The sequence below is a fragment of the Mauremys mutica genome, chromosome 2 (assembly GCF_020497125.1).
Source record: "Mauremys mutica isolate MM-2020 ecotype Southern chromosome 2, ASM2049712v1, whole genome shotgun sequence".
Taxonomy (NCBI): domain Eukaryota; kingdom Metazoa; phylum Chordata; order Testudines; family Geoemydidae; genus Mauremys; species Mauremys mutica.
Window position 1 is genome coordinate 294,383,912 of NC_059073.1, and position 12,618 is coordinate 294,396,529.

At 57.6% G+C, this 12,618-nt stretch overlaps 1 protein-coding gene across 3 annotated transcripts; it reads left to right on the plus strand.

The window, feature by feature from the left end:
* Window positions 1-119: 119 nt before the first annotated feature.
* On the plus strand, window positions 120-12,233 carry LOC123363152 (zinc finger protein 436-like). 3 transcript variants are annotated; one of them, XM_045004030.1, is made up of 6 exons: window positions 120-301; window positions 3,568-3,694; window positions 7,987-8,091; window positions 8,679-8,765; window positions 9,521-9,622; window positions 10,675-12,233. In XM_045004030.1, exons 1-6 carry the CDS (start codon window positions 266-268, stop codon window positions 11,802-11,804), a joined length of 1,587 nt encoding a protein of 528 aa, XP_044859965.1. In that variant the 5' UTR covers window positions 120-265; the 3' UTR covers window positions 11,805-12,233. The 3 variants fall into 3 exon arrangements, with proteins under 3 accessions (XP_044859965.1, XP_044859966.1, XP_044859967.1); XM_045004031.1 differs by having other exon boundaries at window positions 10,678-12,233; XM_045004032.1 differs by having other exon boundaries at window positions 8,682-8,765.
* The last annotated feature ends 385 nt before the right edge of the window (window positions 12,234-12,618 follow it).

Genomic DNA, 12,618 nt, shown 5'->3' on the forward strand with positions numbered 1-12,618 from the left:
TGTGGGGGGGTGCAGTCAGCGCTCCGTGTGTCACTGTCGCTGTGGGTGTGTGTCGGTGTGTGGGTGGGCGCTGCTCCCGGCCCAGCCCCCAGCTCCCAGCATGCCCTGCCCGGGTGGCCGCCGAGCCGAGCCGGGCCGGGCCGGTCTCTCCGCCGGGCCGGTGTCGCTGGGCCCCGGGGCCGCCGGGCAGCAGCCGGGCCGGGGCGGCCGAGCCCAGGGGCCGCGGCCCGGAGCCTCCTGCTGCGCGGGGAGCCGCCCGCCGGGCATGGCCGGGAGACACGGGCCCGCCCCGCCTGCCCAGGTAGGAGCCCGCACCGGGTCCCCCCGTGGGACCCCCCCCAGCGGGACCCCCCGTGTGACCCCCCCGTGTGACCCCCCCCCAGCAGGACCCCCCCGTGTGACCCCCCCCAGCGGGACCCCCCGTGTGACCCCCCCCGCAGGACCCCCCCCAGCAGGACCCCCCCGTGTGACCCCCCCCAGCCGGACCCCCCGTGTGACCCCCCCCAGCCACTGCTCCCCCCCCAGCCGGACCCCCTGTGTGACGCCCCCACCCAGCGGGACCCCCCCAGCCACTGCCCCCCTACCCAGTGTGCTCCCCCCAGCCACTGCTCCCTCACCCAGCAGGACCCCCCCGTGTGACCCCCCCAGCCACTGCTCCCCCACCCAGCGGGACCCCCCGTGTGAGCCCCCCACCCAGCGGGACCCCCCCGCTACTGCCCCCCACCGAGCAGGACCCCCCCGTGTGATCCCCCCAGCCACTGCTCCCCCAACCCAGTGGAACCCCCCTAGCCACTGCTCCCCCCCCCCAGCAGGACCCCCCCCGTGTGACCTCCCCCAGCCACTGCCCCCCTATCCAGCAGGACCCCGGTAACCCTCCCCAGCTACTGCCCTTCCACACCCAGTGGGTCCTCCCCGTGACCCCCAGTCACTGCCCTCCCAGCTCAGAGGTGTGAAGAATCCATACCCCTGCATGATGTAATTGTACCGACTGTAACCCTGGTGTAGACAGTGCTATGTCGGCGGGAGAGCTTCTCTCTCCTACACAGCTGCCGCCTCTCTCGGAGGTGGATTAACGACACCGGGAGCGCGCTCCCACTGGCACAGCGCGGCTTCGCTACAGCCGCGCAGCTGCAGTGTCACAGCATTTTAAGCGTAGACCTGTCCTGAGGCTCCCTAGCGCTACCCATGTATATTTCTAGTGTAGACCGGGCCTTAGTCCCCTCCGCAGGAGCTAAGCAAGGCCAGCCGCCTTCCTAGCTGCTTCTGCAGAGTTCAAGCTTCGTGGCAAAAGTAAAGGAAGCTACAGCCCTTGTGGACCCCAGCCCAGGGCCATGTACAAGCAATACAGCCCGAGACAATGGCTCTGGGATGTGAGGGCTGCCCCACGCACTCAGCAGCCGGGGCCATGTGCAGACAGTATGGCCTGGGAACAGGGCTCTGTGGTGTGTGGCGCTCTGTGCACTCCGCAGCCGGGGCCATGTGCAGACAGCATGGCCTGGGAACAGGGCTCTGCGGTGTGTGGCGCTCCGTGCACTCAGCAGCCGGGGCCATGTGCAGACAGCATGGCCTGGGAACAGGGCTCTGCGGTGTGTGGCGCTCCGTGCACTCCGCAGCCGGGGCCATGTGCAGACAGTATGGCCTGGGAACAGGGCTCTGCGGTGTGTGGCGCTCCGTGCACTCCGCAGCCGGGGCCATGTGCAGACAGTATGGCCTGGGAACAGGGCTCTGCGATGTGTGGCGCTCCGTGCACTCAGTAGCCGGGGCCATGTGCAGACAGTATGGCCTGGGAACAGGGCTCTGCGGTGTGTGGCGCTCCGTGCACTCAGCAGCCGGGGCCATGTGCAGACAATATGGCCTGGGAACATGGCTCTGCGGTGCGTGGCGCTCCGTGCACTCAGCCGCCGGGGCCATGTGCAGACAATATGGCCTGGGAACATGGCTCTGCAGTGTGTGGCGCTCCGTGCACTCAGTAGCCAGGGCCGTGTGCAGACAATATGGCCTGGGAACATGGCTCTGCGGTGTGTGGCGCTCCACGCACTCAGAAGCCGGGGCCCTGTGCAAGCAATACAGCTTGGGATAATGGCTCTGGGATGGGTGGGCTGCCCCATGCCCTCAGCAGCCAGGGCCATGTGCCAGGTCTCCAGGGAGGAGGGAATGTTGCATGGTGGATGAGGGGTGCTGTGAGAGGTTGTGGGGCTTAGCAGGGTCTTTGTTATTGGGCCATTGGGTCCTACTTGTAAATTGTGATGCAGTTTTTATTGCTTTTGTTCATGTGCCCAGAGCATGCAATGGGCACATTCTTTAGCACTTTCAATAAGTAGCCCCCTAGCTCTCCAGTCAGCCACAGAGCATTCCAGGAGACCTAGGGCAGACAAGCCCCAAATACAACCCCAGTGTGAACAGGTCTGTGTTATGCTTCATTATAAAAGCAGAGACAAGCACAAGCCCATGTTTCTCTGTCTGGATGAGCAGCGTAAGCCAGGTTACCTGATAAGGGTGGGCTGTTGAGCCGGTTTCAGTGCTGTGAACAATGTGGATATTTCAATAGTCCCCAGACCGGCTTCCTGATGACCACACTGCAGCTCACGCCTATCCTAGAGCTGCCTTGTGAAAGCCTGGCCCCACTGAAGTCAGTGCAAAACCTCCCTTGTCTTCAGTAGAATCCGGATTTCACCCATTGTTTCGGGCTGACTGCAGGGACTCTGGGCTGTAGTGGTGCAGAGCATCCATTCAGCATCCTCCCTCCTCCCGCCCTGTGTGTACTTCATTTATCACTCACGTTAGTGACATTTTCCCTTTGCACCCTGGCTCTGGTAAACGCTCTGGGGACTTCCGGCCAATTCCTGCAACCACTTGGCGATTTTGCCACCGATTTCAGTGGGACCAGGAACTGCTCATCGGCCAGGTTGTGATATAGGTTACACCTGTGTAACGTCATTGGCTTCAGTGCAGTTTCTCAGTATTTACACCTGTACAGAAGTGATATAGGAGCCGGTAAAGCACAGAATCGGGCTGCTCGAATTTACTGCAGCTGCTGTGCCCCAGCCCAGGGTTTCCATAGGGGTGGGTGCTGCCATGCACACGGATAGCTATGGACAAAGGCTGAACAAGAATAATTCCTCTTCGGCCAGTTTGGCAGGTGCATTACCCTCATCCTGCACACCTGACGGGCAGCTAGCCCGGGCTAAACCAGGACACCCATTCTATTAGCCTCCCATGCTACCATGTACATCACCACTGAATCTGGCCCAAACACTCTCATGTGGGTTGAACCTACTTGCTCCAGGCTGCATTTGGTGCTGATGTTGCATGTTTTTTTCATAGACTCCAAGTCCAGAAGGGCCCACTGTGATCCCCCAGTCTGGCTGAGTTACACAGGGATGGATAACCCCCTTGAGAGAGATTTTCTGTGGGTTATTTCTGTGAATTTTTCACAGAGCTGGGGCTGACATGGGGCTTGGATCCTGTGCTGGCCTTCTGCACAGGGGTGAATTTCCCCCCTAGAAAGCCCTTTTGCTGGGACTCGGGGCTGCAGGCAGCGCTAGCGTGGAATGCTTGTGATTGCAGGTGCCAGTGGTATTTGATGACGTCGCGGTCTATTTCTCCCGGGAGGAGTGGGACATGTTTGCGGAGTGGCAGAAGGAGCTGTACCGGGAGGTGATGACGGAGAACTATGAAATGCTGCTTTCTTTGGGTAAAGAGCTCTTTTTGTTCTTTTGCTGAGACGTGTGGGGGCTCTGTTTTGGGGCTTCTGTTAGCACGTTTGATCTGCGTTCAGAATCCCAGCCGCCCCCAGCAAAGCAAGCGGCTGATTTAAAACCATTGAAAGTCTGTGTAATGAACACTCTGGCACGAGGGTGGGTTCCCCAGCTCTGCTTCACACTTGCAGGGATGACCAGCTGCTCACGCTGTGGAGGTCGTGCGGGTGACTCACTCAAGGTGTTATGACAGCTGCTGCTGTTTACTCTCTCCAGATGTCACAGTCATCTCCCTAGGTGAGGTTTCAGAAAACCGGATAATAGGCTGCTTGTCAGCGGCAAGAGAAACAGGGCGCACTCACCAGCCAGTCACTTCACAACTGTGCGAGGTTTATGGTTAGGCCTAGCTAGGTAGCCATTGCAGTTACCCAGCCTACGTCTGTGTATGAAACACAAAAGCAGCATTTGCTGCTATAGGCTGAGTCCTGAGTTATGTCAAGGATTCTGGCCTATGCAGGGATGTCTATTATGCTGTTAATAACCTCCATATTTTCAGTGTCGTCTCTGTACATTTTGAAAATCGGCACCAAACTGCTTTTCTGCCATCTCGTTACCTGTCCATCTGCTCACGACTCTTCACAAGCAATGGCCAGTAAATTGGCTAGCTAATTCCCGTAGTACCCTAGGGTGCCTTCCCACCCATCCAGGCTGATCTGGATAGGTGTATCTTTTCCAAGTGTTTTCTCACCAGTTCTAGATCCAGGGTTATTTTTACTGGGTCTCCCGCCCTTACAGGTTGTTCAGATGTCTTGATTTTTCTTCTTGAAGAACGATTTCCAAAAGGAGTGAGTACCGTGGCCATTTTGGTTTTCTTTACTGATGGTTCCCCCTTGTGCTTTTTTCCATGACACACTCGTAAAAGCCGTTCTCTTCACCATTGCCCTTTGTCTGCATTAATTCATTTGGCCTCTTTACTGCTCTTATTTTCTCTGCACTGTGCATTTTCTGTTCGGTCGCCTACTCGCTCTGTTTCTAGCACAGACCCTTGCATCGGGAACAGTCCCTCCTGAAGGAAGCTTTGCCCGCTTTTTCTTTCTTACATTATTCTTTTCAGAGGAGCTGTGCTCTGTTGTGCCTTAATTATCTTGTCGTCTTCCGCACTGGCTCATGTCCCTACTTCCTCCCACTGCCCCTCTAATCCTGTAGTCCTTTCTCACGAGTCAGCTCTACCCCGTGAATCGTCCTGCAAAAGAGTGCCGCATTCTGGATTTGCCCCAGAGCTCCTTGAAGTCAATGGAAAGACGCTTGTTGGTTTCAGTGGGCTTTGGATAAGGCCCCGTGTGAATCTGTTCGACTAGGATAAATTCAGGCATTTTATGGTGGTATGTTTCAAGCCTTCCTGTTACATTCTGTTAGTCTATAAGGTGCCACAGGATTCTTTGCTGCTGTTACATTCAGTCAGTTCCTCCTTAGAATTAGGAAGCAGACCCAGGATGGCCTCTCCTGTTTGATTGGAAACTCTACAGCCAGGATCATAAGCTGCCTTATTCAGAAGACCTGTTTGAGGATGATTGCTTGGCTGTATTTATTACACAGCAGATATCTGGGTAATTCAGATCCCCCACAGCTACAGAGGTGTGTGGACTGGGGCTTGGTGCAGGAATTTTTTCTCTTTCTCTCGTCGTGCCGTCGTGGTGACCTGTAGAAAATGCCCCCCACTTCATATTCCTTATGCCCTAACCCCAAGAATTTCTCCACCATCCTCACATGGCAGCTCCCTGTCCCTTTTGTCACATACTGTAAGGCTTCTCCCACCTGTAACGCAGCGAAGGCTCGTCAGTGCGCACGTAGACCAAGGAGTGACTCCGGTTCTGTGAGACACACCAATAACGCTACTTATTATGGGCCAGCCCTTCCTGAGCCAGACTTACAACAGACCCCCAGTGGCTCTTGCCAGCTCCCAGAGCCTGGGGGACAAAGTATTGGCATGGCTCAGCAACCAGCAAGGAGCTGGAAACCCAGGAGTGGGATTCTGTGGCCCATTTCCATCATGACAGAAGGTAACAGCTGGGGCCGGGAGGTTCTCTAGCAGGTCCTGTGGTGTTCACTGCTCCAGAAAGGAAGGTGCGCAGATGGCACAGAGGTACATTACTGAAGACCAGAGAGGGCTGTGAGGACCTGCGGGCCATGTCTGCTTAGGGACAGTCAGAACAGCTAAGGTGGATCCTGTCAGGCTGTCTGGAATGGCTCATGAACGTGGGTGGCATAAACCCCCAATTGCTTGTGTTCAATACGTAGATTTCACCCCTCAAGTGACAAGTGTGAATGCCTCAGGCCTGGAGTCACCGACAGTCCCCTTGGTCATGCTGTCTGTCTGGCCATCCAGACAAGCCTGCCTTTGTGATAGAGTATCAGAGGGGTAGCCATGTTAGTCTGGATCTGTAAAAGCAGCACAGAGTCCTGTGGCACCTTATAGACTAACAGACGTTTTGGAGCAGGAGCTTTTGTGGGTGAACACCCACTTCGTCAGATGCACGTCATGCATCCGACAAAGTGGGTATTCACCCACGAAAGCTCCTGCTCCAAAACATCTGTTAGTCTATAAGGTGCCACAGGACTCTGTGCTGCTTGGTGATAGAGCGTCCCCTACACCAAAACTCACACCAATATTCAGGTTACTCCCAGTCCTGAAGGTCAAGTTGTCCAAAGACAACACTTGAAGCCACTCCTGTAATAAACTACCTCAAGGTTTATTAACTAGGGGAAATAAATAGTTATTTACAAGGTTAAGGCAGGTAAACAGACACACACAGAAATGAGTTACCGTCTGAAGTGCCAAAGGAAATAGAAGCTTCTATAAGAAGCAAGCTCGATATCTCCTTTAGGGCTAACGCAACTTGAGCAGCTGGGGATCTTTGCCTCTCTGAGTCCAAGCAGCATAAAGATAAAGTTCTTTCTGGTCTGGCATTTTTGTTACCTTTCCCTAGAATTCCCACTGATGGGTCGAGCGTACGTGCATGTCTCCTCTCCGTGGGTATGGGGAGAGCAATCAACAGTCTTCTGTCCACTGATGTTACACATGGGTTTGCCTGATGTCCACAGAGCTTCTTTTGTTGGGCGGGAGAGACACCTCTTGTGGTAAACTAGCATTTCGTACTCGGCAATGCTTCCCTCCTGACTGGGAGGGTTTCCAACTTCATAGCAAACACTTTTATAGCTACATTAGAGCAAATATTTAAATATTACCTTATAACATAGGATACAAATGTTTTACGTGAGATTTATACATGCAGTATCCTAGGCGCATTTCATAAAGTCTAAACACATTCTTATCACTCTAATATCTATTTTAACAATACCAACACACTGGTGAGTCAGACTGGTTTCCCGGGATGCATTAGTCAGTGTTCATTGAGGCACAGGGGCCTCGGAAGAGCTGGCAGCCAGTCTGCCAGTGTCACAGATCCACCAAAGGTGTGAAGTCAATGGGCATAAATGAAATCACGTTAAACTCCCATATGGATGGTCTCACTCAGGAGTACAGGGCCTTTAGTTCATTGTAATTTAATCCGGAGGAGGAGTAAATTCCAGCAAACTAAGGCTTGGTCTACACTGAAAAGTTAGGTTGACCCCAGCTACGTTGTTCAGGGGTGTGAAAAATTCACACCCCTGGGTGATGTACTTAAGCCAATCTAACCCCGTGTAGACAGCGCTAGGTTGATGGAACAATCCTTCCGTTGACCTAGCTGCCTGCGTCTCGGCTAGGTGGATTACCTGTGCCAATGGATTACGGCTAGGTGGATTACCTGCTGGCGCAGGTGGCATCTACACTGATGCACAGCAATGGTGCATTTCAAGTGTAGACAAGCCCTTTGTCACTTCCCCAAGTGTCCCCAGGCGGACGCTTGCTCAGAGAGCTCTAAACAAGCCAGGTGAATGGGCAGCGCTGCAGCAAATGGCGTTTGGTGTCGATAGAAGCAGGATCTGCGCACCCTCCTGCAGCACGTAGGGGCACAGGGAGGTGTGACGTGGCCCTTTCGTCTCACTGGCGGGGTGTCAGTTAAAAGGAACACTTCAAGGTGATAAACATATTGTGTCTTCTGTGGCGTTTCCACAGCTTTCAGTCTGTTCCTATCCACCCTCTTAGTCCTTGTCCATTTCAGAACTGGGACACTCCTGAGGGGTTTTACACCAATTGTTCAGGTGATGGCAAAGTGTGCACTGAAATCAAGACAAAACTGTTCATATATTCCAAGCCCTGACCGCCCCGGTCTCTTCCCACTCACAGGTTACCCGGGCCCCAAGCCTGACCTCTTGTATCGGCTGGAGCGTGGGGAAGAGCCGTGGGTCCACACCCCACAGGGCCCCGTGGCGTGGGAGAGCCCCTCTCCGGGTGAGTCTCAGCAATCCCAGCTCCCTCAGCGCGGCTCACGCTCTGCAGTGAGGCGCTGGAGTCGCAGAATCGTAGAACCATATGGTTAGGCGGGGCTGTAAGGGTCAGAGTCCAGTGACCTCGTCACAGGCTGCTGCCCCGGCTTCCCTTTCTCCCCAGCTTCCTCCGGCCCAGGTGTCATGTCTGGGCCTGTCCCACCTGCCCCCCCTCCCCAGCACAAGCCCCTTGCTCCTCAGTTTTCAGGCTCCCTGTGGACCATGATTATTTCAGTGAGAACTGTCCGCTGACCTGGCATGCTCTCCTGTTTCGGTATCTCCTGGGGAGGGGGCTGTTAGTCAGGTGCTGGCTCTTTCACCCCCGCATCCTTGCTGCCCTGCTGGACACTTCCAGTGTTTGCTCCTCCCAAGCGGGATCATCCTCCCGCAGGGCCGCAGCCAGGCAGCGCCGTCAGCGCTGTGCTGACAGGGCGACGTACAGACGCAGATGCTGGGGGAAGGATGTGGGGCTGCCTCGGTCAGGCCCCACTGCAGGGGGGTCTGAGTGTTTCCCGGGCCTAGGAAGTAGCATCTGGGTTATGTTCCCTCCAGCAGAGGAGGAGGAGCAGTGCTGTGAGCCGTGGGTCAGCCCCCAGCAGGACTCCCTGGTGTGGGAGCCTCCGGAGAGTCCCTGCCGAGGTGAGTAGCACCCAGTCCAGCTCCCTCGGTGCTGCCTGGACCCCGGAGAGAAGAGCTGGGCAGAGACCCCGTCCCAGGCTGCTGAGGGCTCTGTTCCTCGTTCACGTGGGGCTGAGGTTAGGGAAGGACCCTGGGCTCCGTTACCTTAAGATCACTGACTGGGTGGGGGGCCCGTGCAGACCTGTGTCTGGTTATCTTACATCCCAGTCATCCAGCATGGACTCTCCCCTGCCTGCTCGCTGGCCCCCGCCTCCTGCTGGGGAGAGGGTAGGTGCTCCTGGGCCTTCATCCTCAGCAGAGTCTCTGTATGAGCAGCGACGGTGTCCTGTTCTTGGCCCCTCCATGGGAATGCTGCCGCAGGCTGCTGTGGGGGGAAGATGTAGGCTGGGTCCTCCCAGGTGGGTGTGACTGGGCGATGCCACCTTCCCGGCATATCTGGTCCCCATTAGGGATTCGCAAGAGGTTGGCCAAGGAACCAGACTTCCTGGGGTACCATCAGCCCCGGGGGAGCCTTGAATGCAGTGGGACCTGCATGCAGCAGAGGAGATTTGGCCCCTTGTTTCTGCTTCCTCCCTGCTGCAATCCAACCCTCCCCAAATGACGCCACCACCCCTCTGTGCTCCGAGGAGCTGGGGGTTCTGTGCGTGCCAGCTGGGGGGATGTCCTAGCCCCATCCCGCTGCTGGTGGTTAGGAGCCGTTTCCTCTTGGCTGCAGCTTGTGAGACAATTTCTGGATTCTCTTTTCCACCTGTCAGGCGGCGATGTCCTGAGTGGGTCCGGGGAGCAGCAGCGCCGGTTATGGGCCAGCATCCTCCAGTGCGCCGTGGCAGGGGAGAGACCTGAGAGCATCAGCCGAGGTGAGCAGCAGTGGTCCTGGGAGCTGCGCTGACTCCAGAGTGGGGAGCAGTGACTCTGTCCCAGCTGCCGCCCGGGCTTCCTCCAAAGGATTTGTTGTGTCTCAGGAGGTGCCCGTCGGCCTTCTGTCCCCTCCCAGGCCAAGCCCTTTGCCCACCCGGTTTCTGCTCTCTCTGGGATAGTGCGGTGAGATCTGGGCCTGCAGCTGCTGAGCGGATAGTGCCCTGCTGCCACGCTGTTCACCCAGACTCTCTCCATTGCACTCACTGCCGCTACTGGGCGTTCCCACTCGGCGCACGCCCAGGGCAGAACCCGGCCCCTCCAGCCAGTGGGTGGTTTCATCTCCTCCCCTTACACACCCAGTTTCCTCCCTACAGCCCTGACGCCTTCAGTCCCGTACGGAACGTCACAGCGCTGCCGTCCAGGGTCAGACACCCCCGCGCCGGGTCTCAGGGGAGGCTGTTTTTAATACTCAGGTGGTTAAGATTAGGGGAAACTCTTGCTGGATTCGCTCTCCCTGAATCCCCTGACTGGGGGCCGGTGGGCCTGTTAGGAGAGCCCCCGGGAAACTCCCTCTGGTCACCCCCACACTGAGTCTGCCCATGCTGGGCTCTTCCCTGCTCTTTGACCCTCAGTGCTTTGCAGTGTTGGTGACTTTCTCCCGGTGGCTGCTGCTGCGCTGACCGGATGCTGGGAGACGCGGCACAAATCGCCTGTCTGGGGATGCTGCGCAGGGTGAGGCCTGCGCCCTGGAGACGCCCATTGCCTGGGGCTGGCAGTTCAGCACTGGGAGCTCTGGGGCAATCACAAGAGAAAATTCACTTTCCCGAGAACACGCTGAGCCAGCGCCTCGCTGGGGTAACTGCATTGGAGTTAATGGAGTTACCCCAGCATGAATTTGGCCCATTGTCTATTCCGTGCTGAAATCCGCAGGCCCATCTCCACTTCCTGCAGGCGCTGCAGTGCCTCCTGGGAGGAGGGGGGTGCTTGGTCCCAGAGTATTAGTGCTCCCTCCTCCCTGAGGGATAATCTCTGGACTCTCTTTTCCACCCAGCAGATGGCAGGGCCAGGAGCAGTTCTGAGGAGCAGCATCCGGACGACGGGGCTGAGACCCTGCAGCCCTACAGGGTGTTACTCTGGGGATCAGAAGAGGGCGCTGTCCTGAGCCCTGAACTGCAAGGGACCTCCCAGAGCTCGTGTGGGTCTCAGAGACCGGAGAGTGAGCTGGGGGCCACGCGGGGGTGTGACCGGTGCTCTAGCAACTCCCCAAATATGCGCTCAGGGCCTGAGACTGGAGCGGGGCCGAGCCCGTGCCCGGTGTGTGCCCCGAGAGCCAATGGGACGGCCCCTCCCGGTGCGCAGGAGAGCAGCGTTCCCAAGAAGGAGAAACCCCACAAGTGCCCGGAGTGTGGGAAAGGCTTCCGGAGGAAGTGGGACCTGACCAAGCACCAGAGAACCCACTCGGGGGAGCGCCCCTACCCCTGCCCGGACTGCAGCAAGAGCTTCAGCCACGTCTCCAACCTCATCAAGCACCAGCGCATCCACACCGGGGAGCGGCCCTTCGCCTGCAACCTCTGCGGGCGCAGCTTCACCCTGAAGCAGGTGCTGGTCCGGCACCAGCGCATCCACACGGGCGAGCGGCCCTTCGCCTGCACCGACTGCGACAAGAGCTTCAAGGACAAGCAGAAGCTGACCATCCACCAGCGCATCCACACTGGCGAGCGGCCCTACGTCTGTGCCGACTGCGGCAAGAGCTTCGGGCAGAGCCAGCGGCTCAAGACGCACCGGCGCATCCACACGGGGGAGAAGCCCTACCTCTGCAGCGACTGCGGCCGGGCCTTCAGCCAGGTCTCCAATCTGTACACGCACTGGCGCACCCACACGGGCGAGCGCCCCTACCCCTGCACCTACTGCGGCAAGAGCTTCAGCCTGAAGCACGACCTCACCAAACACCAGCGGGTGCACACGGGCGAGCGCCCCTACCCCTGCACGGACTGCAACAAGAGCTTCAGCCAGAAGCAGGACCTCACCAAGCACCAGCGGGTGCACACGGGCGAGCGCCCCTACCCCTGTGCCCAGTGCGGCAAGAGCTTCAGCAACGTATCCAACCTCCTTGCCCACCAACGGACCCACCTGGGGCAGCGGCTCCCAGCGGCCGGCCGGGCCCAGCCTGGCCAGGAATGAACCATCATGGGGGTGCTGCTGTGAGCTGGTCCAGAAATCGGGGTGGGTGATGGAACCACGTCACTTGGGCCGTGACCCGCGTTCTGCTCCCCTTCCTGCCAGTGCAAATCAGGAGCCAGTGTCAGCGGATGTGCTAAGTGAGGGGAGAGCAGGGCAAGGGGCTAGCAGAGGGTGCTAGATCAAGCCACCCCAGCCGACATGTTGTCTGGCAGCACCTCCAGGACTGAGATCCCATTGGTTTCAACAGCACTTACACCAGGGTCTGATCCCCGCCCCCGACATCTCAAGCAAGTGTAAGTTACAGTGGAGTCGCATCACAGGTGCATTTAACTTATGCGATTTTAACTATATGCACTCGGCAAAACAAAACAAAAGAGAGAAATAACAATTTAAATACTGTACCCGTAGTGCGGGCGATTCTGCCCGCCATTCCACTCAATGAGCGTTTGACTAGACGCGATTTTCGCCTCACGCGCTGACTTCAGAACCTAACCCCCACGTAAGGTGCGACTCCCCTGTACGTTCTTGTGGCCCAGGCCCTGGCAACCAGCACTGTGTGTGTTACACTCCATCGCCGCTTAGCCCCGGTTCCTGAGCGGCTCACCCCGATGGGAGACTCGCCCTGCTGACCGGGCCTCACCCCTGGGCGGAGCTGCCTGGCCCAGACCGTGCAGATCACTGCGGTGATAGGGGCTCTAGTCTCGTGTTTCTCAAATGCGGCCACCAGGGGCTTTTCTTGCGGCCACAGCCTCCTGGGCAGTGATAGGATGGGGGCGGGGGGGCACAAAGCGTTGGCCCCACCTCGGGGCCGTCA